General features: G+C 35.1%; 1 protein-coding gene across 3 annotated transcripts in view; it reads right to left on the bottom strand.

Annotated features, from left to right (window-relative positions):
* Positions 1 to 15,213: 15,213 nt before the first annotated feature.
* Positions 15,214 to 24,837, bottom strand: part of sfl (N-deacetylase and N-sulfotransferase sfl) — a 143,759-nt gene continuing 134,135 nt past the window's right edge. For all 3 annotated transcript variants that reach the window (XM_073084875.1, XM_073084874.1, XM_073084876.1), the window contains exons 14-15: positions 23,596 to 23,778; positions 15,214 to 18,233 (exon numbers count right to left, since the gene is read on the bottom strand). In XM_073084875.1, the coding sequence (XP_072940976.1) occupies positions 18,014 to 18,233; positions 23,596 to 23,778 (403 nt within the window). In that variant the 3' untranslated portion in view covers positions 15,214 to 18,013. The remainder of the gene's footprint in view (positions 18,234 to 23,595; positions 23,779 to 24,837) is intronic.

Below are 24,837 nucleotides of genomic sequence, written 5' to 3'. Positions count from 1 at the left end.
TCTTTTAAAAACAGGCGCTGATGGCAATACTCAAGAGAAAAACGGTCAACTGCTTTACATCTAGCCATTTCAAAAGGACGACGTCGTCCAATCATCGATTTAATATTACAGCATGATGATGTTAATATCAAAAATAATTATAGAATTTCTTCTCGTTGTGTTGCTGCTGCCTGCAGAGATTTTAAAACTGTTAGTAGTTTAATTAATTTTACAGCTCGAGTTAATAATATAAGTTGTGACTATGACGATGAGCTGAAATCATATATGCCTTTACATTTGGCAGCAAGAAATGGGAACAATGAAATAGTGGAAATCTTGTTAAACGAAGGTGCAGATGTTGAAGTGCTGAATGAATAAGGATGATGAGACACCGCTTCATGATGCTATTAACAACGGACGCGTCGAAGTTGAGGTCAGGTCAGGTCAGGTCAGGTCAGGTCAGGTCAGGTTAGGTCAGGTCAGGTCAAGCCAGGTCAGGTCAGGTCAGGTTAGGTTAGGTGATCGGCGCGCCTAGTAGATTCCTTTATTGGTCTAAACGCAGACCTTCCGGGTCTCAGGAAAACAAAAATCGCTGATCCTGATTATCCTAGTAAGGATAACGGGTCAGAATGTTTAAAATATTGAATTGTCATCGGTCCTTAATAAGTATGCCAAATTTCAAGTTAATCCGACGTTTTGAAGGGGATTAAAATCATGTTCAAAGATTCCGTTACATACTAACATACCAACATACATACGTCTGAAGCTAATAAAAGCGTATTAAAAACGATAAATTCGTTTAAGGACCAAAGACCAAAGTTATACTGCTTAAAAAATCTTAAATTTTATCGGTAGCTTCAGTCATGCACAAAACGGGTTAAGAATTTGAGTAAGTCACGACATTATTTTCTCGGCAGGCGTCACATTAGGGAGCGGAAAATAATGAAAATGCTTTGTGAAACTGATTGACGCGCGCTGCGGAGTGAGCGGCATGTGTTTACGTCGCGTTAAGTAAGAGTAATGGCTGAACATAAATCAGTGGCATATTTGAGTCTTTTGGAATACTTTTAAAAGACACCATCGCGTAGTAATGGTACAATTTGATATAACAAAGTTAGGTTGTGATGAGACTCGCACGATTTTGTTTGCGTATTTTTATCTATTTGCATTATATCCAAGGTTAAACTTCATTTATTCTTAGCTGAAACCCAAATGCTCAAGCAAATCTAGTCTTAGTCGGAGGCAATCATGTATTCGGACTTGAATAATTAATTTTCATTTAAATCTGGAAGACAGGCTAACTAGGTAAGTCAAAAACTGAAACTTGAAGTAATGAAATGGAAGCTCTTATTTATCTATACACCTTAAAGAATCAGATGAAACCCATTACGATACTCATTAATTTGTGTCTCATAGTATATTAACTTTATATAACATGTTCTAAAACAAAATTAATAAGGGAAATATTACCGTTAACTGTCTAATGTGTATAATATGACGTGTTTAAAGTAATTGTGGGATCTTTTCCCGGATTAATTGTGAAGGCACAACTGCTACACCTTTCTTACAATATTTACTAATATTCGCGCTGTAGTAAAGTAAGGGTTAGTAAACAAAGTTTTTCACTGTACAGTCGACCGATTTTAATATATGAGGTGTCGTTGGATTCGCTTTTTTTTTAATATTGGAGTAGGAGACGAGCATGCAGTCCACCTGATGGTAAGTGGCTATGGCCGCCCATAGAATCTGTAATCAACCCCAGAAAGGATTAGATATTCCTTCCTACCTGCGGTCGGTTACAGATGCGCCGCTACCCCTGAGGATTAAGCTGAAACGCCTCGGAAAAGTATGTCTCCCTTACCACGCATCAAAACGGAACACAGCAGCGCCTAACACTCCTGTTATTAGGCAAAAATAGGTATGGCGATGGTGCCGCCGGAGTCGAACCTCAAACGGTTCTACCACCGTCTATCCTGCGGGAGTGAAAAGGACTATATTCCAGTCGAATTTTTATTTTTATAATAATAAGGTATTTAGTTATCCTAACACATTGTAAAGTTCTAAAGAACTTAAAGAGCACATGTTGTACCTCCAATAATATGATTTCAGGTAAAAATCACACGATACCACACAAGAACAGTTCGTGCCAAAAAGTTATTTGGACTTGTTATGTCCGGCCCGCGCTGTCCGCGTCGCGGCGTGCATGAAACTTGAGACGAACGTTTATTGAGCGAAAAGCCCAACGAGTTGCCGCCTAACTTTATCGTTGAAACTTTCCGTTCTAATTTTGGACCAAGTGACAGATTTATTATCTATTTGGAGTTATAAAACAGTCTATGAACTTTCGGGATTTACTTAATTTTATGTCCCTCATATTAACAACAAATAACAAATATGTATTTCGAAGTGGTCATTCCTCGCATCAGTAGTTATGTCTGTGCGCACGTAATTTTATCCGAAATTTGGTCATTTCCTACTCCAGTGCAATTACAGATGTCCGTTTCGGAAGAGCTTTTCAAAGAATGAATCAGCGGCAAGTCCTATCACAGCTCTTCTCTTCTTGTATAACTTTAACTCTGATCATAAAAATTGAATCGACCTTTCATACTCGTACGATCGGAATGTCAATAATGACGGCCATAAAATAGCGGCGTACGAGTAGTTTCGAACGGATCCGAAATTTCGTTAAAGGTACAGACTACAGAGTAGACCTCAATTTCGCAAGCATATTCCGCAAATGTCGAGTGGTGCTCGTCAAAGGCGTCATTAGGCAAATATTTCCCGACATTCGGTTCCCAGGCCGCCCACGCTGACTGACCGACTCAATTAATTATAGGGCTATCTAATTATTCCGGCGTACAGTCAATCGACGTATGTTCTGCGGTTACTCGCATTGGTTCTATCGTGTACGTCATTGGGATTAGTGCACCAATAGATGTCACGTCATGCAATTCGATTGATTCAACATACGTTTAAATTCGTACGTATACAAATCTTCGTCGTTAATCTATTACGAGTCTCCTGTCAAAGTGAGTGGGGTTTTAGACTAAGGTCCAACGCGTTGGCTAAGTGCAGATTGGTAAACTTCATACACCCTAGAGTATTTTTAGCAAAAAAGTCGTTTAAGCTGTTTTAAGCACATTGTAACTTAAAATAAATAATTCTAATCCGTACCCTATCGAAAAATCGAAATTTTACATTACTAACTATACTTTACTATCACCTACAACCTAACCTACAAGGAACTGTAAACTAAAGCAACTTAACAAAACTAATTACTTATCATAAAAAAAAACAAACAGAATTTCATCTGGAATAAAGCACTTAGTTAAAAATAACAAAAGTATCAGCGGACAAAGAAGCTCAATCAAGAAATTTATGAAGACTGAAAGAAAACCCCGTTAGGAATTCTGTGATTGTCTATAAGCAATCTCATTACCGCCACAGCTGAAAGTAGAGATTGGTAATGATAAATTCCTTTTTCCCCTGTGAACCTCGTGAAGGCTCGTGACTACCGATTATTAGAGCGAAAGCACGTCCACAAGTCGGCACGATCAGCGCTCGACAGCCTCAACCACAATTATGTCACTAGCAATATCTTTAGGTATTGCTTTTCATGAAACATAGTTGTAAGTAACGAAATTACGTTGTATTAAGTGCTGATGCTTTCAAATACTCATTTACTGAATGACTACAGTTGCCTTATGCCACAAATTGGTTTTATCGGGGTTGGTATGGATACTTAAGAATATGAATTCACACCTCACATCATACCTTTGACATGACACAAAACATAATTTACTTTGAATATTTGCTTACCTGGGCATCAAACCTGAATTGCCTTGTGTGTCAGACAGGTTTAGTGGCGACTACGTTGTATGCTACTATGCAATGAAAAGAACATGAGTACACGGGTCTAAGTGAAGATGATAATCTCTTCGACCTCTTATACAACGTAACAGACGTAACCTTTCGTAATAGACGTAACGTAGAGGTAATAGACGTAATCTGAATTTGAATAAACTGAATAAACTATGTCTCCTGTAAAGTGCTTTATCACACACTTCAACTAATCACAAAGCAGAGCTAAATTGCTGCTCCATAGAAATAGTCGAAAAAATCGAAAAACCATCATTTAAATCCAAATTGATTGGACGAACGCGATTAAACATATTTGAAAAGTGGAGTATTTGTTAAATATCAGTTTAAAACGATCCCCGTAGCAATATAGCGCTTCCCCTTTGTTCCAGTAATTCTTTGTTCTCGCTATAGTTTTTGGTGTAGCTCTCTAATTCTTTGTTCTCGGGGTAGTTTTTTCCTTTTATGTCTCTCGTAGCAAGTTTCGACGTGAATGTCGTGCGAATATTAGTTTCAATCGATCGGTTTAGTCGTATTGTAGCCAACAGCAATTGCACAGATCTATTTCCTGCAATGAAACATTTGCAATTTCATTTTCACAATTGCTATCCCTAAATTCGACGGTCGTTATAGCAAGTTGTCATCGGACTTAAAAATATTGCGATAAAACTTTTGTTTATCAAAATGTATGTACCTACACTAACTACGTAGGTACTAAAGGAAGATATTCCATGTGTTATTAAAAAAACGTGACTGTGTTCTATATAGGTATGTCAGACTGGAATATAGGAATTGCGATTTTGCATGATTTTTGATGTGAAACATCTATAGCCGCACGTCAAACCGATTTCTGGCGTGGCGACGCATGCCATATATACAGTCTATATGCAGTAGTGTGTACGGTGTGGCGACGCGTCGCCATGCGCAATCGAATTCAATAAATAGTCATCGTTATCTGGAAAAAAATCGTAATATTTTATTTTATCATTATGACATATTTAGTTCCTATCACAATATGTTCTTTTCTGCATATTACTTTTACAAAATAATGTCGATGTTTCACATCTGCCAGGCGTCCCGTGACGGCTCACATTTTTTTTTTAAATCCGATTACATACCTTCCTGTCACGTATTCGACAACTCGCGTGGCGGATTGGTCACCATACAGATTGGATACGTTAATTTATATATCTGTTTTGGATCTGGATGTTTATGTATTTATTCATGTGTGTGTCGAACAAGTCGAAAAATTCTAGTACAAAGTGCAAAGCGTCATTAGCGTTAAGGGTTTTTTTAAGCTATTGCATAGCTTTTATCGCGGGCTTTGAGCGCGGCGACCGAATCGAGAAATTCCGTAACGAAAATAAGTAACACCTTTCAACAACTCGGTTGCCTGGAGACTTGATATCCAACTATCAAGTCTCCAGGCAACCGAGTTGTTGACTGTCAATAGAAAAATATGGATATAATTGAATAAAGTATTATTTTACATTCCTTATTATTTTATTTGATATTGGCGACGAGATGTCGAATGAACTAAAAAACAATAAGGAAATACGAGCCACATTACGTGGGTTAATGAAACGAACCGAAAATTACATTTCGGGAATAGAAAAAATTGACATTGAAGAAATAAATATACGACTGAATTCTTTACAAGAAAATTTGAACAAATTCTACGCGATTCAAGAAAAAATTGAATGGCTTACAGAAGAAGAAAATTTAGAAGAGGAAATAAAATACAGGTACGAATTTGAAGAAATATATACAAAGCTAAAATTTAAATTTTTGAATGTACAAAAAGAAAATAATCGGCTAATACCTGAATGTTCTTTTATACCAGCAAGAGCGGAAGTTTATTTGATAAACTGTTAACTGTCAAGGCACGCTTGAGACGTACACCTAATACAAAAGAGTTATCACCTTATCAGTTAATGTTCGGCAGAGAGGTAAGAATCTATATGCATGCCTTATTTAAGAAATCCGCCCCACTATCCAGATTACATTACAATGCACCGCCAACGCAGGAGTTCGGACAAGATGATAAGGTACAAGTCCGCAGTTACACCAACCCAAGAGTTAAATGGGAGTTCGGAGTCGTCATCCGAAGATTAGGTAGACTCCATTATGAAGTCAGAACTGAAAATGGCATACTGGTGCGCCGTCACCTTGACCAAATGCTGCCGGCGCCCCTGGTGGTGTAAGTGAAAATAGCGGTGGAGGACTGTTGGATATCAAGTCTCCAGGCAACCGAGTTGTTGACTGTCAATAGAAAAATATGGATATAATTGAATAAAGTATTATTTTACATTCCTTATTATTTTATTTGATAACCTTAATTCGTCAACTTGAACACAGATGGCAGTAATACACATTTTTTTATAATCCGTGCAGAAATCTTAAAATTGCGTGAAGTATATTTTATATTCCCATTATAAAATTCAAAATTATATTACCATATTATCAAAATAATATGTTTTATCAACATAAGCTATGTTGAATTCTGGATTGATAAAATAACGTAAAAGAGTGTTTGTTATTTTTAAACGTACAATTACAATTGACAGACTTGACAGCACAAAATCAAAACGCCATTATGATTTATGGTACCAATAATTTGTGTACAAAGTGTTTTAAATATGAATAAACAAAGTGCATTTATTAATGAAAAATGCGATGTACCTGTAACATTCGGCCAAATGTCTCAGGCACATCGCATTGATCCATTTATATTGCTGGTTGTTAATACTTTACGTCACTTATTAAATACTTTTCTATTTTATATTTTAGAATGTTCAGTCTTGCTTGGAGTTATGAAATGTCAGCTGATATTTGCAATGTCTTATATAATGGAGATATGATAAAATAGTGGATGTATTAATGTAAATGTTGATGATTATGGAAGAATATATTGTATTTCTGGAATTCCTTCTGAGCGTTTTCATAGCATAAAAAATGCTATGCAATAGCTTTACCGCGGCAGTCTCCGAGTGCCACACGTATTTTTTTTATCTGAATTCCTATAAGTGGGTAGAAATTAAAGGAACCTAATAGGTATTATAATTACACAGAATGTGTACACAGTACACACGACGGTCGAATTAACGCTCGAATAATCAAATAGTGAATGGTCGTGTAATTAATTGACTTGGCCAGCCCGAGCGTGGGCGAGAGCGTATGTCGGGAAATATTTGCGCAATGATGGCCGTAACGAGCAACCCTCCAAATTCGGTGAAGTAGGCTCCACGAAAACCGATCCCGGATTCGACCACTCAATGCCTACTGGATTCGTTACATTAACTATCAGATGTAGCGACATATTCCACTAGCTGGAGTAGTGCCCTATATATGAAATGAGCGCAAATATCAAACTATCAAGCAGAGTTCGAAGTATTTGTAACAACGTATGCAGTTTTTTCATTTTCATCTAAAATTGTTTGCAGTTTTTACAACTTGCGATTGTTAAAAGTTATAGGAACAAAAAACCCGACTGCTTTAAAATAAAAAAATAAAAGCTATGTCGTTCTCACAATTGAGAAATCCAATTACAAGTCATGTTAAAATCCGTCAAGTCATTTGGGATGCAAGGCTATCCCTAATAAGTAATAAATAAGGATAGTTATCATTGAAAAACATTATATTCCGCAGTCGGGTAATAAATTATAGACATAGTCTGCGTAAAACTGCTAGTCCGCTCTGAATATAGAAATGAATCGCGTCGCCATAGCAGATTGTATGACTATGACTACACCTGCTCGCAACAACTTCAGAGCGGACTAGCAATTTGTCGTGGACTATAATTCTATTGAATATTTGTTTGTAACGGTGTGGCATTTTAACTCAGCTACACATTAAGTGATCTTTAGCCAACAAAGTGTCACAAAATTCCCGAAGCATTCTGAGACATCCATGATTTTAAATTGAAGAAACCATTTCATCCATTTATGTGCGTGTTGACAAAATTTATGAATACTAAAGGTTTACGGATACTTTTATGTATCCAAAAAGTTACAACACGTGTGCTGAAGGTTCAAATGTACATACATACATATTACAGTTCCTATCTAAGGATATTTTCCATTTGAAACTTCAAAATCACTGAAAGTCATGTAAAAAATGTAATATTAATACCTAGATATGAACGATTGCTTTCCTTACATAGTATAATTTAATGCTTACTAAATGATACAAAACGCAATGTAAATTAAGCTATTTTCATTATAACTGTGCGTTTTACTGTCAATACTAATTATTCTAATATTTACGAAGAAGATTTATGTTCACCCGTTCTTTGATCTACGTTCACTTTTAACATAACTCGACGTAAACACGTACCTACCTCTCATTAAGTTCACGTCAGTTTCACTAAGCATTTTAATTATGCTTACGTAATTACGTACGTAATATTCCCCAAACATGTTTTGTTTAGGTAAGGTAGGTAATGACATATTCATATTTTAGATATTAAAAAAGAACATGTCGAGTTTTAGAACTTTATGCCACAAAGGAGCTCAGTACACAGTCCACGAATTAAGTCCAGGTTTATGAAGTTTGAAAGCGGGATCGGAGTTTCAACAACACAAATAGTAATAAGTTGGGCAAGTCGCTCAGACTGCGTCGCGGGTCGTGCAGTCGCAACGCGCGGCGACGGCGATACAATCTTGAATATTGTTTGATGCGCATCGGCCGAAGTCTTCGCATATTATTATTTTTATATTAAATTTAAAATAAAGTTATATTATTTCATTATTTTTTTATATTACTTTAATTTATTTTAGTTAAAACATTTAAGTATGTAAATGTCAAAAACAATGCTATTAATAAGGACTGTAAGTGTGCAATAAAGAGTCTTTGCCAATTAGCGACACAATTAATATTATCAAATCCACTTCGTCGGTTTATGTGAATTAGATAGCCAAAGATGGATTGCTATAATAATGAACTACTTTATTCATCTATCCATCACTGTTAATAACTTAAGCATAGGCACAATTAAAATTTCAATAATTATAAATCAATGCTTTGTATAAATGTTTATGATGCGGGTACCACAGATACACGCAGAGTAAGTTGTTAACGTTTTGAAAGTTATACAAGAAACAGAAAGGAGCTGAGTACACAGCTCACGAATTAAGTCCACGATTGCGAAGTTTGGAAGCGGGATCGGAGTTTCGACAACACAAATAGTAATAAGTTGGGCAAGTCGCTCAAACTGCGTCGCAGCTCGCGGTGATGAGCGATACGAACTTGATATTGTTTGTTGGACGACGTCCGCTGGAGAATAGTCTCCACAAGCCACGAGCAATGACGCAATTATTAACTCGATTTCCTGGCTTATAAGCGATTTAGTTAACTAAAATATAACAAATAACAACCGAAGGTTTTCGAAGGTGGTAGAACCCTTTGTGGTTCGACGCCGGCGTGCCGCCACACCACACCACACCTACTTCTGCCTCATAACAGCAGTGTTGAGCGCTGCTGCGTTCTGGTTTGAAGGGTGTGGTAAGGGAGACATACTTTTCCGAGGCATTCCAGCTTAGTACTCAGGGGTGACGGCGCACCTGTGACCGAATCCAGGTAGAAATATTTAATCCTATCTGGGATGGTTTACAGATGTCCATGGGCGGCAGTAGCCACCTACCATCAGGTGGACTGCATGCTAGTCTGCTACTCTCATATTATATAAAAAATAAGACTGGATATATAATTACTTGAAATATAATTAAAATACAAATAGACGACATAAAAAATATAAAAGACCCCTTTAAGCTCATGGGTACTTATTTATTTCGTTGTTATATCTTGTTTATTTTGTCTTGTCTGCCTATTTTGTTTTATTTATGTTTTGTCTGCCCGTCCGGGCAAATATTGAAAATAGCGTACCTCGAGGGAATTTTCAAACAAAGTCTTCCTACTTTACAAATAGTGGTATACGATATAAATCTACGAAGTATAGAGGGTACTAAAAATTTTTTTTGGGGAACGATAAATTCATGCCCTATTAATAATCTTATCCAATGTTTTGCCTATTAAATATGGCTATTTGATAATTACTAGAAGCGTAGGAGAGCGGAAAAGAGTCAAAATAACAATATTATAAAAAATAGTATATTATGTTTTGAAAATGTGATCTGCGTATACTACGTAGCAGTTATATTTGATCGAAATAATTACGATTATAAAAATTCCAATATGAAATTCAGTGTTTTTAAAATATACCTAAGTATTGGAGTTAGTAAAGCGAAGAAAAGTTTGATGACCGCTGATCTGGAATAACGATGTAGGAGTCACTGCAATCCATTCAGCTGTTCATATTATAATATTGAACCTAGCTTCAAATATTATGTTAACACATGTTTTAGTTGTGTGAAAAAACTTTTTAACTTGGGGCGGTAAACGCGAGGTCCTGATATAATTGAAACTTCAGTAAATACATAGTAAGATACCTGTTTTTTTCTGTTTCATGTAGATACCTAAACATCGCAGGATCATATCAGAAACAATTATTTAAAAAACAGTTTTTGCTAAAATTGAGATTTTCTAATATATCCATTTCTGGATGATTACAATAACGAACATATTCTTGTTAGTTACTAACTGAGGCAGTAATCTAACGTAATGTATAAAATCGAGGCTTAGATACACATATGTTACATACAGGTAATGTTCCACTGAGTTCCTTTACCTTATTTATGTTCAAATAACACTAATATCACGTAAAATGTAAAACTCTCGTTAAAATAGGAAGTATGCTGCGTCCTAACGGTACTCTCTCATAATTGGTGGGTGCCGAATTCAGATGCTCTTCAGACACCTTCGAGCCATTTTTATTGGACGGCAGGAAGAGTTAATAACGTTTCATAAGAAATTTAATTTTATTCCACTTCAAGTGAATTTTACACCGTTTTTACTTGAGTCACGAAATTGCAGGAGATGCGATTTTTTTTGCAATGTAAAATGTTGAGATATAAATTATTTAAATAAAATTATTACTCATGCGTAAAACATTGTTTGTTGTGTGTTAGTAATTTAGTTAAGTTTAAAATGCAATATTAAATTTATTTCATAACGTAATAAACGAATTTAAATTTTCATTTTCAACATATCTCAAATTCATCAACAGTGCAAAATTGGAAACAGTGCATAAAGACGATGTAAATTTTCATTACGAGCAATATGAGCATAAGTAACTTTTCTCAAGCGAATGAGCGACAGAGCTTTGATTTGAATTGAGACTTTTGAGGCATCATGTTTGTAATTGTATGGATTTCGATTTTCAGACTCAGTTCACTTTTCATAGCTACGAACGAGTACGGTAAGCTGACCAAAAGCCAAGCCGAGCGTAGCTAATCAAAGTCACCCGGTTGCCCTCAAACTTTTCCAACTTAAGTATTGTGTGAAACTTTCTTTGAAATGCCCTTTAATTTTCTTATACTAAAGTACATACCTACTTACTAGTATTCATTTTCTTATACTAAAGTACATACCTACTTACTAGTATTCAATATTTAAGTAGCTATGTACTCTGTAAAAATATCTAGTTTTAAAATAAAAAAGAGAACCATTTCAGCTTTGCACGTATTTGTACCTACTTGTAATACTGTATTGTTTTTATATAAGGGCGAGCTTTTCAATCATTTTAATTTACATTAATAGTTAATACTTATTAGAATGACTTAGTGACGTAACAGTTAGGTATATACCGGTTTGATAAGGTCCGGGTGCTTATTTACACATTGGCAGTTACAACAAAAGGAAATTAATATGGTGTTAGGTGTAAAAAAAAACATATTAAACATACCTTACCTAGCGATTTTCACCGTAAATTCTGCCATGAAAACATTTTCTATGGCGTGAAAACCCTCTATTCCAGCGTCCGGCTGCGATGTAGACGATCGTTATGTACTTCCGCTTTGTATTGGAAAATTACGGCATCGATTGTGGCTCCCGTTTACTTCGGATACGCATCGTTCAATGCGAGCCACAAACATTTCCAGGTCACTACTTGTCAAACGGTCCACTTGCGGTTATTCAACAATACAAGAACAATCTGCACAGATTATAAAAGTATACTATGACACTTATCTATATGTTCCGTTTTAACTGGCACTAAATTTAAAAGACAGAAAAAGAAAAAAAAACAAGATATTGTAAAAAGAATACCAGGAAAAAACAAATGAAGTCTGCAGTCTGATTTTTTCATTGTTGCAATTTTAATACGCAGTTAGTCGATGTTTTATTGAAATGTCTCAATGTCAATAATGTCAATCTATGAGTGAATTTTAGAAATACCCACAAAATAAACCAAGTACGTTCAGATTCTTCTTACATTTTCATCTTCTTAAATTTGTGAAAGAAATTCTGCATTTATTATTTACATTTCAACGTGTACACCTGCGAAGTACAGTCACAAAATGAAAGAATGTTACGTTATTGTCGTGTAGTTCCGTTCTTTACAGCTGTACATGAAAAGGCATCGATTGTGGCGCTCCCGTTAAACGCGCATTGAACGGTGCGAGGTTTTCCAGGTCAATACTTGTCATTCGTTTCTACTTAGGTCTTGGCCTCAAGATTGCATTCAGTGTGCAATGCGGGTTCGTGCCATTCTTCGTAATTTATATAAGTTACGTTTTACCTATATAACTTACATTCTATGCACTTAATTTATAAGTAGTTAATAAATAAATAGTTTTAGTATTCTTTGTTTTAGGTTTAAGTAGTTAGAACCTTAAGGCCTTAATATGATAATGTGACGTTTATTTGTGTTTTCTCTGTACGTTTTCTTAGTTAGTTATCATAGATAAACAAATAATTTTATTTCTAGATTTGAATTTGTTTCACCCTTGACATCGGTGTAACAGATTGTTTATTACTGAACCTGTCTACTAAAGTCTACAACAGACATTTTCCGTAGAGGTAGGTATTACAAAAGACTAGTTCCTTCGTTATTAAGATTTTATCTTATACGTAATATCACAAGTTAATAAAGTTACTAAGCTTCTGGCACAATAGGGATATTCATGAAGAAGTTTCTGAAAGGAGGGCTTTCAAAGTTGTTCAAGTTAATGCAGGCGGACACGTAGCGGAGCCGCGCCGCCGACGTGCTCGTTTATAGTTGGGTTTGACGAGCCGCATCAGCCGGGTATCGCTCGGCCCTTAATCGTAGATAAATGAATTATGTCGGCACCCGTCATCCATCACTGTCGGTAATTTTAAGATAAAAGCCATAATGCGCAGGTTGCTCGCCTCAACGCCGAGTCATCGTAATCTATGTATATCGTGTATCATATTATATCCCGAACGTTCTTTCCAATTAAATTCAGTTCCTGCTCCAATTAGTCTAACGATATCGACGTATTCAAAACTTTGCACGCTTCCTTTTAAAGCATTAACTGGGAATTACTTACAAAACTTTCAATCGAGTCGAGTTTCAATCGCTTCAGAAATTCTAACAGAACGACTTGTTTGATTAAACATTTATTAAAAACGACGAGATCGTTTCAGCCGGTCTTATCAATTTCATTGTGTTAGAAAATCGTGAAAAATGTAAAGACATCTTACCATTTTCTTTTCAATTATTGCGAAGCGATCCAATTATATTCATTGAATGCAAATCCCTGGAGAATATTAGGTCCCGATTGAATATAAAAAGCTCTTAGCCAGGAAATGCTACAAGATATAGACCAGTTAACTATTGTGGATGTAGTAGGTATTATATGTATATTGCATGCATAGTTTCCGTACTGCATGCCAAGCATTTCTCGCAATGAATACCTACCTACTTAGTACGTATGCAAAGCAAGTTACACAATATGTTTTCAAGACAACCAACTCAGTCAGTTAAATAAACAGAACATCTTCAAACTAAACTTGTACTCGTAGATCTCATAGTTAGGTGCAAATACTTAGTTCGTTGAAAAAATATTCTATCGATATTTTTTTTTGATTCCTTCAACCGTAAGTGTTTTCCTCTATAGATCCGAAACTAATTGAAATTGTAAAAAATATAGTTAACCAAATGAGTAAGTGCTTACGATGAAGATTTTCCCGTAGTAACTATTATTTTTATAGAGGCACCTAGAAATTCTGAAAAGTTAAATGATAAGGCAGCGTTTCTGATAATTTGGAGTACCGACGGTTGCTGCCATATTAAATCAAAAAAATCAAAAAATCAAATTTTTTTATTTACTTCTCCACAATGTTTTCCTTATATATAAAGTTATTGGAGCCCACCTGATAAGCAATGTTACGTTACTTGTGTTAGGTGAGCCCCGCTCTTCCAACATCGCACATAGAAAAACATTGGATACAACAAATATTTAAAGTATTACACAGTGTATGTGTGTGTGAGTTTTGTGTGTGTGTGTGTGTGTGTGTGTGTGAGGTGTGTGTGTAAATATCATAGCAGATTACATTTCTAACAGGAAAAGTAATTTTACGGAATTTACCAATAAGAAAACAAGTAATTAAAAATAGAGCCGATAGGTATGAGACCTACGCATAACTTTTTGTGATAAAAAAAATAAAAGTTACAGATGGTAAATTTAACACAGGTAAAAGGTGAAAAGATTAATATAGGTAAAAGGTTAAAGAAAATAGGTGGGCAGCAAACATGATGTTAAGACTATAGCGAGTAATCTTCAATAGCAAATGGTTATTTATGGGCCATGTCATTAATTTTCGTAAGGCTTTAATATGAAACGAGGTACAAGATATATGGGCCTAGATTCCTAGAAAATTGGCCTAGGACTTCAATTAGGCAGCGCTTTATTAGGACTGAAAATAGACTTGCGAGAAATTGTAGGTATAGGTACCTATTTGCCTAGAATGATTGTGGATCGATAACACCACATAATAGAAGTGTTAGTATAAGGGATGTCAAAAACATAATTGTATTAACCAATGCGGTGGATTTGGTGATGGTGGAGTATCCAATTTCTGCCTACCAAACAACTAAATTTGATAATTAGTAGGCAGAAACTGTCAAATGTCGATCTTTGGTTAGTAAACATTGGATAGATTGATTTTTAATAACAGGCGTATGAAAACCAGTGGTCTGTTAATAGTTTTATAAGGAATAATTAAAACTGCTATGCCGATGTTATTCGGTTAAGAAATGTTTAAAAATATATTTTGATGTCAATAAATGACTAGAAACTCGTGGTTCAAGTGAGTCAAGTGTATCATTAAAATATATAAGTAGGTACTTATTATTTTTTATTTAGATTTGAATGGTTTAATCTTAGCAATACTTTTCCTTTTAAGAAGTTCTACCAACTCATTTTTAAGTTCATTTGTAATGTTTTATGTCTTTATTTCTGACGTTCAATTCTATTTTTACAATAAATGCAAGGTTAGCAAAAATAAAACATCAAAAAAGTTTTAAATCATTTAATAAAATAAGTGATGTATTAATTCTTACAAGAACACATTTAAGAGCAGTCATTTGCTGTAACAAAAACATAAATACAACACAGATCGAAAATAATATTCAAACTTAAGTAAGTTGTAATGTAAAAACCGAATAATTTTCACCACCTACTATATTAAATATGATTTATTTTTCCTTCATAATACACATCGAAATAATTTTACTCCACAATCTGTTTCAAACAAGAGCGTTGAAATTTATTTGGACCTTCAACCCATTTCGTTACGGCAATTCATCCTTTGAACATAAAATAACATTTACCGAGAAAATTGTCGAAAACATAAATAATATGTTTATTTCCAACCCATACAAAGACGGAGATACCGTGAATTTTGATAGAAGTACTTAGAATAAATTAGTGAAAGAGCTACTTTGCCAAAACATGAAAACCGTTTTATGAGACACTTTTACAAGTAAATTAATTTATATTAATACCCCTTTAACTGATTTGACCCATTTGTACATAGTTTTGTTAGAAATTCTCATTTAATCTAGCCAATATTCCTTATAAAGACGAGTCATGGCTGCTAAGCGCCTTATTCCACTCTTATGAATACTGATCGAAGAAACGTCTGCCTTCACGTGGAAATCAAAAACCACGTACAAACATGATTGTTAAAGATGTATTTTCAAACTACGCAAAGTAGATTAAACTAATTTAAGTCTAAGTAAGCTCACTCAAAATAAGAAATACCGTTTATTGTTTTCCAATAGTTTAAAGACATTTAACATTATATTAGCGGAACAAGTGTTCCCTTCGGAACATAATAAGGCCATTTCTAATGAACATAACTTAAGAGTTAAAATTTTTTGATAGTGTAGACATAAATCTATTCTATAAAGCTCTTGGAAAACGGAAAAATATATGTATAATTAATATAAGTTGCTTATAAAAATCATCATCATTAATAATAATTTATTCTATATTAAATATCCATTTCGTAATATAATTTTCCGTACTCTATCTACGTCTCATCAGAAAAAGAGCTTTTTACAAGTTTCGAGGAGTTTTAAGTACCAACATCTATTACAACAAATCGAGCTTTGTTCAAACCAACGATTAATGAAGTCGCGACAATAGATTTATTTTCTCTATCGACTGAGGATGGATGAATAACATCCATTTTTATTTCATATGTTTTTACGTATATGTTTCTTTGTAATTATAATTTTAAAGTTGGTGTTTAAATGGAACTATATTTATAATGTTTCGCTTATGACGTACAAGAAGCGTTGATTTGAATAGAGCTTTACAACGGTCCTGTAATGATATTTTAAGATATACAATCTTCATTTCGACTGAGTTCACAGTTACCGATAAATTCACGCGTATCAAAATATATTCCAAAATTCATTGTGACATTCACATTTACTGCTCAATTCAATGTTGAAAACCAATGATTAGCTTTAGCTTTACACTCATTCAAACCATAGATTTAAACCATAAGTAAAGTTTTGAACCAACATTTGTGGCATGATTTATAAATAGATAATGTAGTTTATATATATTTTTATGAAAACTGAATTAATGATTCAAATCCGTGGTCTCAATGGTTTTACGAACAGAGTTAAAATTTCACTTTCAAGTATTTTTTACCTTTCAAAAAGTAGAGCAAACAACTGGACGTTACCTTATTTAAGAGACTAGCTTATTATTCAGAGCGAAACAATTATTTGTGCCATTCCTTTATAACACACTGCACAGGACACGGACTCGTCGAAAACGATTCATTAAAAAATACGCATGAAACGTATAAAATTAACTACAAATGTACAAGTTGCATCAGGTACGTACAATGTAACTATTCAAAAAATACTAACATATATTATAAGCGTGTGTGACCATTGCATGGAATGAGAAACTAATATAGATTCACTCACGTCACTTATTCGATAGCAAGCGTTTAGCGTCGGAAAGCTCGATTATTTCGATTAAATAATAAGAACAAATATAGATTTTTTAATATAGTGGCAAATGGATATTCAATTCAATTTGACATCAAGAGGTTACTGGCGAACACAAACATCGTTAATCAACTGAAAGATAAGACTATTTTCAGTTGGTTACAGACGTATTATTATTTTTAATTGATTTTTTAAACGCCACATGTAAATATGTCTACTTCACCACTAGAACAGAAAACTGTGGCGTCACATTAAAATCGATACAACAATCAAAGACCTCAAAGAAAAATGTAACATAGACTGTCAATAGTGGAGAGATAAGCAAATGAAGTGTAACATTTCAACAAATAGCACCTAAGCCGACAGCAATACATCACCGTTGCGCCGCCGGATACACTGTGAATGGCTAAGTAATAACACGTTCAGGCAAGCAAAATTAAGTCGTAACTCGTTACCGATTCCTCAGTAAACACGAACCACTCGTTTGTTACACGTCGGTAAGAAAACATATAAATTACTTTACAAACTATACACTTTAATAATAATATCGAAAATAATTCATTCTCGTTACGTTAAGATGTGAGGATGAACTATTTCAGCGTAAGTCATTTAATATCACTCTTTAAAACATTATATTACAAGATTCGATAGACAGATATTTCCAACAATTATAGGTACATCTTCATTAAAACACTTGAGAAAATTTACGTATTGTTTCGCGGGCTACGCCCAGAGTTCGTGATTTGGACTTTTGGACGTTCAAGGTGCGGGGACGAGGCAAACTTTGATTAGTTCCCGCGCCGTTTTCTTGAGTACCAACCTTTCAGGTTGAGATGTGTGCTATCCGTTGGACAGCTCGTCCTTGAGCCACTGCGGCACCGGGCGGCCCAGCCTCACCAGCAACTTGGATAGGGCCGTGTTGTGGGGCGTGTAGTACCGCTTGAGGAACTTGGCCGACCTCTCCTCCATCGGAGGGTAAACCCGCCCCTTCGATTTGCCGAGACATTTAGTTTTTTCGTTGCTCACAGCTTGGCAGAAAAACCCTTTCTTAGGGTCGTATCTGGAACAAAAATGTTATTTAATATTTAAAATGTATTTTGTGTGTTTGTTAGGTGTATGTTGTAATTACATTAGTTTTGCTGCTAATATCATTGAAAATAGGAGGAGAAGAATGCTGACCACTACACTACACAGGTCGTGTTACGAACATATAGTCACAACGGATGGTAAATGACCACTGTCGCATTTGGGGAATATATTACAAATAGCATTATAGTTCTATCTGAAATAAGAGAGAGAGAGAGAGAGAGAGAGAGAGAGAGAGAGAGAGAGAGAAATAAGTATTGTTACCTTACCAAATAACAAGGAAACCAAAAAATATGTAAGTTTACAAAAAACAAAGAAGTTTTGAACAACCGGTGTACATTGAACGAGTCAGTGTCGCTCATTCAGTGAGCCGGGTTGGAGGTCACGGTAATTTGCACGATCATTACGTCTCCTTAATTGCTTAGCTCAGACGAGTGTAATACAAGTTACAAGAGCATCTTTATAATAAATGTATGGATTTTACACTATTATTACGATTTTTGACGTTTAATTGATTCGCGGCAAAAAGTACCCAAGTAAACAAAATTTACGTACATAATCGTTCTACTTAAGTAAAATACTATTAAATAAAAAAGAAAACGTATGAAATAAACACCAAAAAAATCATAAAACTTTAGCGGTTTCAAAATTTTTAATTTGATAAATTTCGGTTCGTAGTGCAGTTTGTTAAACTTAAGAACATTTGCTGTCAAATTATCGTGTAATTATATTATGTAACACGTCCGTTTTCAACATTACACTGTCTAAATCCAAATAACTTTCTCCTGTAATGTAGCATTAGTTAAAAAAAATAATGTTAATTACAAAATAACTCATTCGTATTAATGTACGATAATGAGATTTTTCACTACGCTAATTGCACTAATGACTATATGCTAAGTTAAGTAACAAAATTTGACAACAAATATCCTTGCTTTTGTATGTAGAATAATTTGTTTATTTTAAATTTACAATATAATATCTATAATAATATAATCATCATCATCCATTTTTTTCTTAATATGAGCGTCATACACAGACAATATTTAGCGTTTTTCGAATTTTGGATGTATTATGTAGAACTTTGGATTGTACTTATTCTTAGGCACGCCCTACAGTGAAAACGGATTGATTGTTAGATTCATCTTACAGCTCACCTTAGGCTACATTTTTCAGTCAGGCTTTTGTTTTTATAACAATTGCGTGCCATTAACAAACATTTATTTGTACGTGCAACAACAGTACGTTCAATACAGCGACACAACGGTCGTGTTAAACGGGAAGTCGGTGTCACGGCGCGTCGCCGGCGGGCAGTGCGGAATTGCAATTTACCTCACTCCACTGTACGGTACACAAACACGTAACAAGTTGAAATTAATGATCTACTGGTACGTACGTATTGGGGGTGTGATTTTTTTCCGTACGAGTTTTGGTTTACGTATCGAATAAGTTTTATAAATGGAGTCGGGTATAAATGTTACTTAGTCTTTTACGTAGTCTCTTGTAGCTGCAAAAAACAGAAAAATAAACCCAAAAAGAATAATTATTTTAGGCTAACTCGAAATATACTAGAAGACCATAAAAATAAGCCACTTCACAATTCACTATCGTAGAACTATTTGAAATATTGATTTTGAATTAACTTTTAAAATTAATTGTTTAAATACCCTGATAAGAAGATACGAAGAAGTATAATAACAAATACATGCCAGGATATACAAAAATACTATAAAAATAGGAGTGAGTTTTTATCTGCTAGTATATTTCCGGGCAAGCTACCTCATAGTGTCGCGTAGTACACTCTCAATATTACTGTTGAACGGAAAGTCGCTGTCACGATGCATTGACGGCCGGCGCCGAATTACAATTCACCCCACTTTGTAACACGGGTGTTTTGCTTTCTCTATTTAATTGGGGAGTTTTTCAAGCAGTCACTATATCATGAGTTTGTCGGTTTATGTGCAATTTTTAATTAACGAGGCATCAAACTAGCTACAAAGTAGCTCTTGCAAAGTTTCAATCCATGGATATTTGTAATAAACCTCTTGTAAGATTTGATTTCTTTCCGAGATCGGCCCAAGTTGCTTTGCTATCCCTAAAAAGACATAGCTAAAACACTTTGTCCACATCAGTGTTCCTTACTACGTCTGTCAAACTAGAACACATCAACGCTTAACAAGGTCATAATAAGGTGAGAATCGGCAAACCATGCGAATCATGTTTAAACGTAATGCAAGGCTGAAGCATAACCACAGGTTGATTACAGTAATAAACCTAATGATCGAAACAGACGTAAAACGAACTGGACAGAGCGGTACACGACTATTGTATCGAGAGCACAAAGGACCTGAATGGCATATTAACACGATTCTGTTTTAACTGATTTCGCAAACGATGGATGTACTCAAAATTGTTATTTTTTCCATTGTGTCACACATAGCGAGTGAGTTATTTTAATGATGTTCAATGTATGTGACACAAATGATCAATGAAGTAATTATAAATAACGAAAGTTTTTATACATATTAATTTTACTTTTTTATAAGATTCAAATAGCAAACGAGCTTGCAGTCCGTTTGATGGTAACAGGGACATCTGTAGAACAGGGATTTTACCGAAGCCGATTACAGATGTGTTGCCGCTTCTGAGGACGATGCTCGCCTCATATTATGTAAAACAGCCGGCATCCAGATCTTTCCATTGAATACCGAAACGCAAGAACTGCTTCACAAGAAACAGGTGTAGCGATGGCACCTCCCCGGTAGAACCATAATCATCCTTCCTTCAAATATTGTTTATAACATTAACATTTTAAATTATTCTCAAATGAAAATATAACAAATGTATTGCTATATATTGCACGTGCAATGTCCACTATCCTCTTGTATACGGTTCATAATTTAATTAATACGTATACAAACACTACAAAAATATTGCCCACTGTAAATCAATTTCATTAATTAGTCCGATTTTCACAAAATACTTTACCGAGACTACTTTAGCGCATGAATACGATATTATTCTTGTAATAAATGGAACTGAAATAATAAACGATTTTCAGTTAAATGAAATATGAACAATATTTTTGTTCAACGGAGAACTGTCGATGCGTGACGTGATCGTTCACCTACGCGCGCGTGCACGTAATTAATTCGTAAATTACGTACATTATTTGAGAGCGAAATTGTAATTTCGCATTGAGTTGGTATATATGGATTTCTACGTAGCTTTTGCGTACATTTATGGTCTTAGTCTTCTTTCAGGGTGAGGAGGCTTAAGCTAGAGTCCACTACGTTATTCAAGTGCGGATGTTTTGTCTTTACACACCTTTGAGAACTTTTTACACACATGCTTTTTTGCATGTTTTCTTCGGTCATGAAATAAATAGTTGGTGGTAAAACTAGTATGGTTCGAGAGAGGAAGTACACATACTTCTAGCATGAAGTAGACGAAGTAGTTCTTGGATATCGGTGGTAGTGTGTTTTTAGGCTGACTTACGTATGAGGTGAGCAACTTAGGAGTGACAACGCATTTGTGATTGACTTCATATCTGAACCTCTGTACAATATGGGGTTAATTACGGATGCTTACGAGCGGTAGGGGTCTCTAACCGTCAAATGGACTACACGCTCTCCTACTACTTCAATTTTAGAAAAAAAATCTAATAAGAATATAACTTCGAAAAACAACGGTACCTAGAGTTAGAATTCCAACATGAGGCCTAAAGTCTAACCACTGCGCTATTTGTTCGCAACTATAGTTGGATGGATGGAGCAAACGGCTCGTACATTGACAAAAGCTAATCAAGGTGTGACTCGTAGGGGCAATTAAGTGAGTCATGTCTCTGAATGGCGCTCGAGGACACAGAGACATAACCGAGCGTTGATTACAGTAATATCCTGAATTATTGGAATTGACGAGAGGGACATGATTACGTACTATTGTGTCGAACGTACAAGAGGAATGAAAATAAGCAGTATGAAAACTCAAAATAGATAATTAAATAATTCTTATATAAAATGTAGCTTATGTATTTTACTTTGATTATTTTTATACATACATCCGTGAACTTCTCACTTATATTTAGATAACTTTTTACTTAGTGGCAAATAATGAATATGCAAGCATGTTACTCTTTCCTAATGATGGATCAATTATCAGGAATCCTATTTAAAATCAATCGCAGATACTTTCGCAGCTTCTAAGGACGTTACTTGACCTTATATCCGCACCTTATCATCCTTTAAATAAAAAATAAAAAAAACACCTGCACATAGCATCTATAAAAAAAAAACTCGTCTGCAAAGCGTAACCTGGTCGAACCAAGATCATTAAATCATCCTCTGTGACTTCGTTTGGTTACATGCATAGCCAGGGGGGTGTTTGAAACAATTTAGCTAAACTTGTTGATGCATAAAAAAGTTTGTCCGCTGTTCGCATATGCAACGCCGGTAAACAAAGCGGGGCCATCGAGGCGTGGCGCACGTTTTGATGCTACGATTAAACTTTCGGTTGACGGCTATTTTTCACCTAACTCGTATCTATGTGTGCTCATATTTGTATTTTGTGAGCACATATAATAAATGAAAGGCTCGTAAATTTCATTTGCAAATGTAGGTATGTGCGTACTTTCCAAAATAAAATATTCAGCAACTTCTATAAAGTTAGCCACGCTACAGCGCCGGCATCATAGTCGTTTTATTTCTGCCTTATAGTAGCAGTAAAGCTGCCGTGTTTTGGAACTCTGAATTATCACTGAGACATCACACTTGTACTACTCATTTTTAAACGCATCAACTGAATATATTTGTGTCCTCTCACCTCAATTCGAGCGAAACAATTTTTTAATTTTTTATGCTTCAATTTTGAATGCTTAAAATTTAATTTTAAATCTATAAATATATCTCAGGCAATAACCGTTTATGAGCTCTTTTTATGAAATAAAAGATGAATCCGCTTAATAGTTTTTAATAGTCCGACTTACCAATAAACATCTACCAATCTAGTCTAATCAATCTAGTCTTTACCAATATACATATGGCATCGATCTAAGACATGATCTGCGTATTAACTAAGATCAACCAGCCTTGAGTTGGTACCCATAGAACCCTAGAAAGTAGAAATGTATCTTAAAGCTGTATCTAAATATCCTTTAACAATGTTTAAATCAAAACACAAACGCTTGAAACAGTTAAAAAGAAAGTAACAAAGCAAAAAGAAGAAGAAACGTGTCTATTTAACGAAAAATATACATGTAAACATAAATATATGTATAAGACAGTATTTAGTGTTTATATGTATCTTATATAAAGATATGTAGCCGTGAACCAACTCACTTGAGCAGCTTATTGTAGTCGACATGCGGCGTGATCTTGAGGAACTTCTGCAGCGCGTTCATGGCGGTCGCGGGCTCCGCGCGCAGCAGCTGCCCGTCCAGGATGTGCAGCTGGTGCGCGCTGAACTCCGCCAGCCACCGCTCCAGGTAGTGGCTGTACCGACCCGGGTTCAGGCAACGATTCCTGGGTGGATTAATCAAAGTTTCATACATTTTTACTACGCTTTTATTAGCTTGACCTGTATGTATGTATGTTTGTATGTAACGGAATCTTTGAATTCGATTTTTACCCACTTTAAAAGATCTCCTTAATTCATTTTTTTTAACATAGATATAGCAATTGAGCAGTTCACTTGATGGTCCACCCACTAGCATCTGTACCTAATCAAGCTCAAAACATTCGGTTTCTATCTCATATCTATGAGGTTGGCCACAGATTTTGTTCGTTGGGTTAATTGCAAAGTTGGAATGCGTTGGATAAGTGTATCTCCCTTACACACCCTTCAAACCAAACGTGTTATTAAACAGAAGATGTGGTAGTGCCTTCCGAATCGAACCACAAAGAGCACTTTGAAATCACTGAGTACAGGTGATTGTTCGCACAGAGTGGACTGGTAGAGGAAGGTATAGTTTAGTGGACGACCTATAAATATAATTAGTAATTATTGATTTGCTTAATCCAGAAGAAATTGTATTTTATTATCACTTCCAATTTATTAATGTAGCAATAAAAAACCTTATCATAGGACTACGCTCACTCAACGGGTCCTGAGTAGCAATTCAAATGAATGGTTTACGGAATGGAATATCGGGAAGCTGTCGCGTGGACGACAAAGTCGTGTTGCAATGAATACTTTTTCCATTCGTGTTTCGACAAACTCTCAAAGTCAGTTAGGCAGTTGGATGGGGAATATTAAAGAACAAACCCTATTCGGACTTTTTTACTGCAGTAATTTTAAAACTTGGACTTCATGTTTCCATTTACGATTATCTGTACGCCGACGACGAGCGGATGGTATGAAAATTCTATGTAAAATTTATATAAAAATACACGTCATTCTATGCTTCTGTTAATTTAAAATTGAGTAAACTTTAATAATTGCTACCCGCGTGTATCGAGTTCATTAGCAATAAGTCAATTTGTAGCGAGCGCGGACGGATGACACAACTTAGTAAAATATAAACACCAAAAGAGCGGAAAAACAATTTTCTTTAGAATTAATCAAAGGCGAAACTTTGTAAT

Source organism: Epargyreus clarus, unplaced genomic scaffold, assembly GCF_041222505.1.
Source record: "Epargyreus clarus isolate Ecla_fem2 unplaced genomic scaffold, WU_Ecla_fem_2.2 ptg000021l, whole genome shotgun sequence".
Lineage (NCBI taxonomy): Eukaryota > Metazoa > Arthropoda > Insecta > Lepidoptera > Hesperiidae > Epargyreus > Epargyreus clarus.
This window is presented reverse-complemented; position numbering and strand designations above follow the sequence as displayed.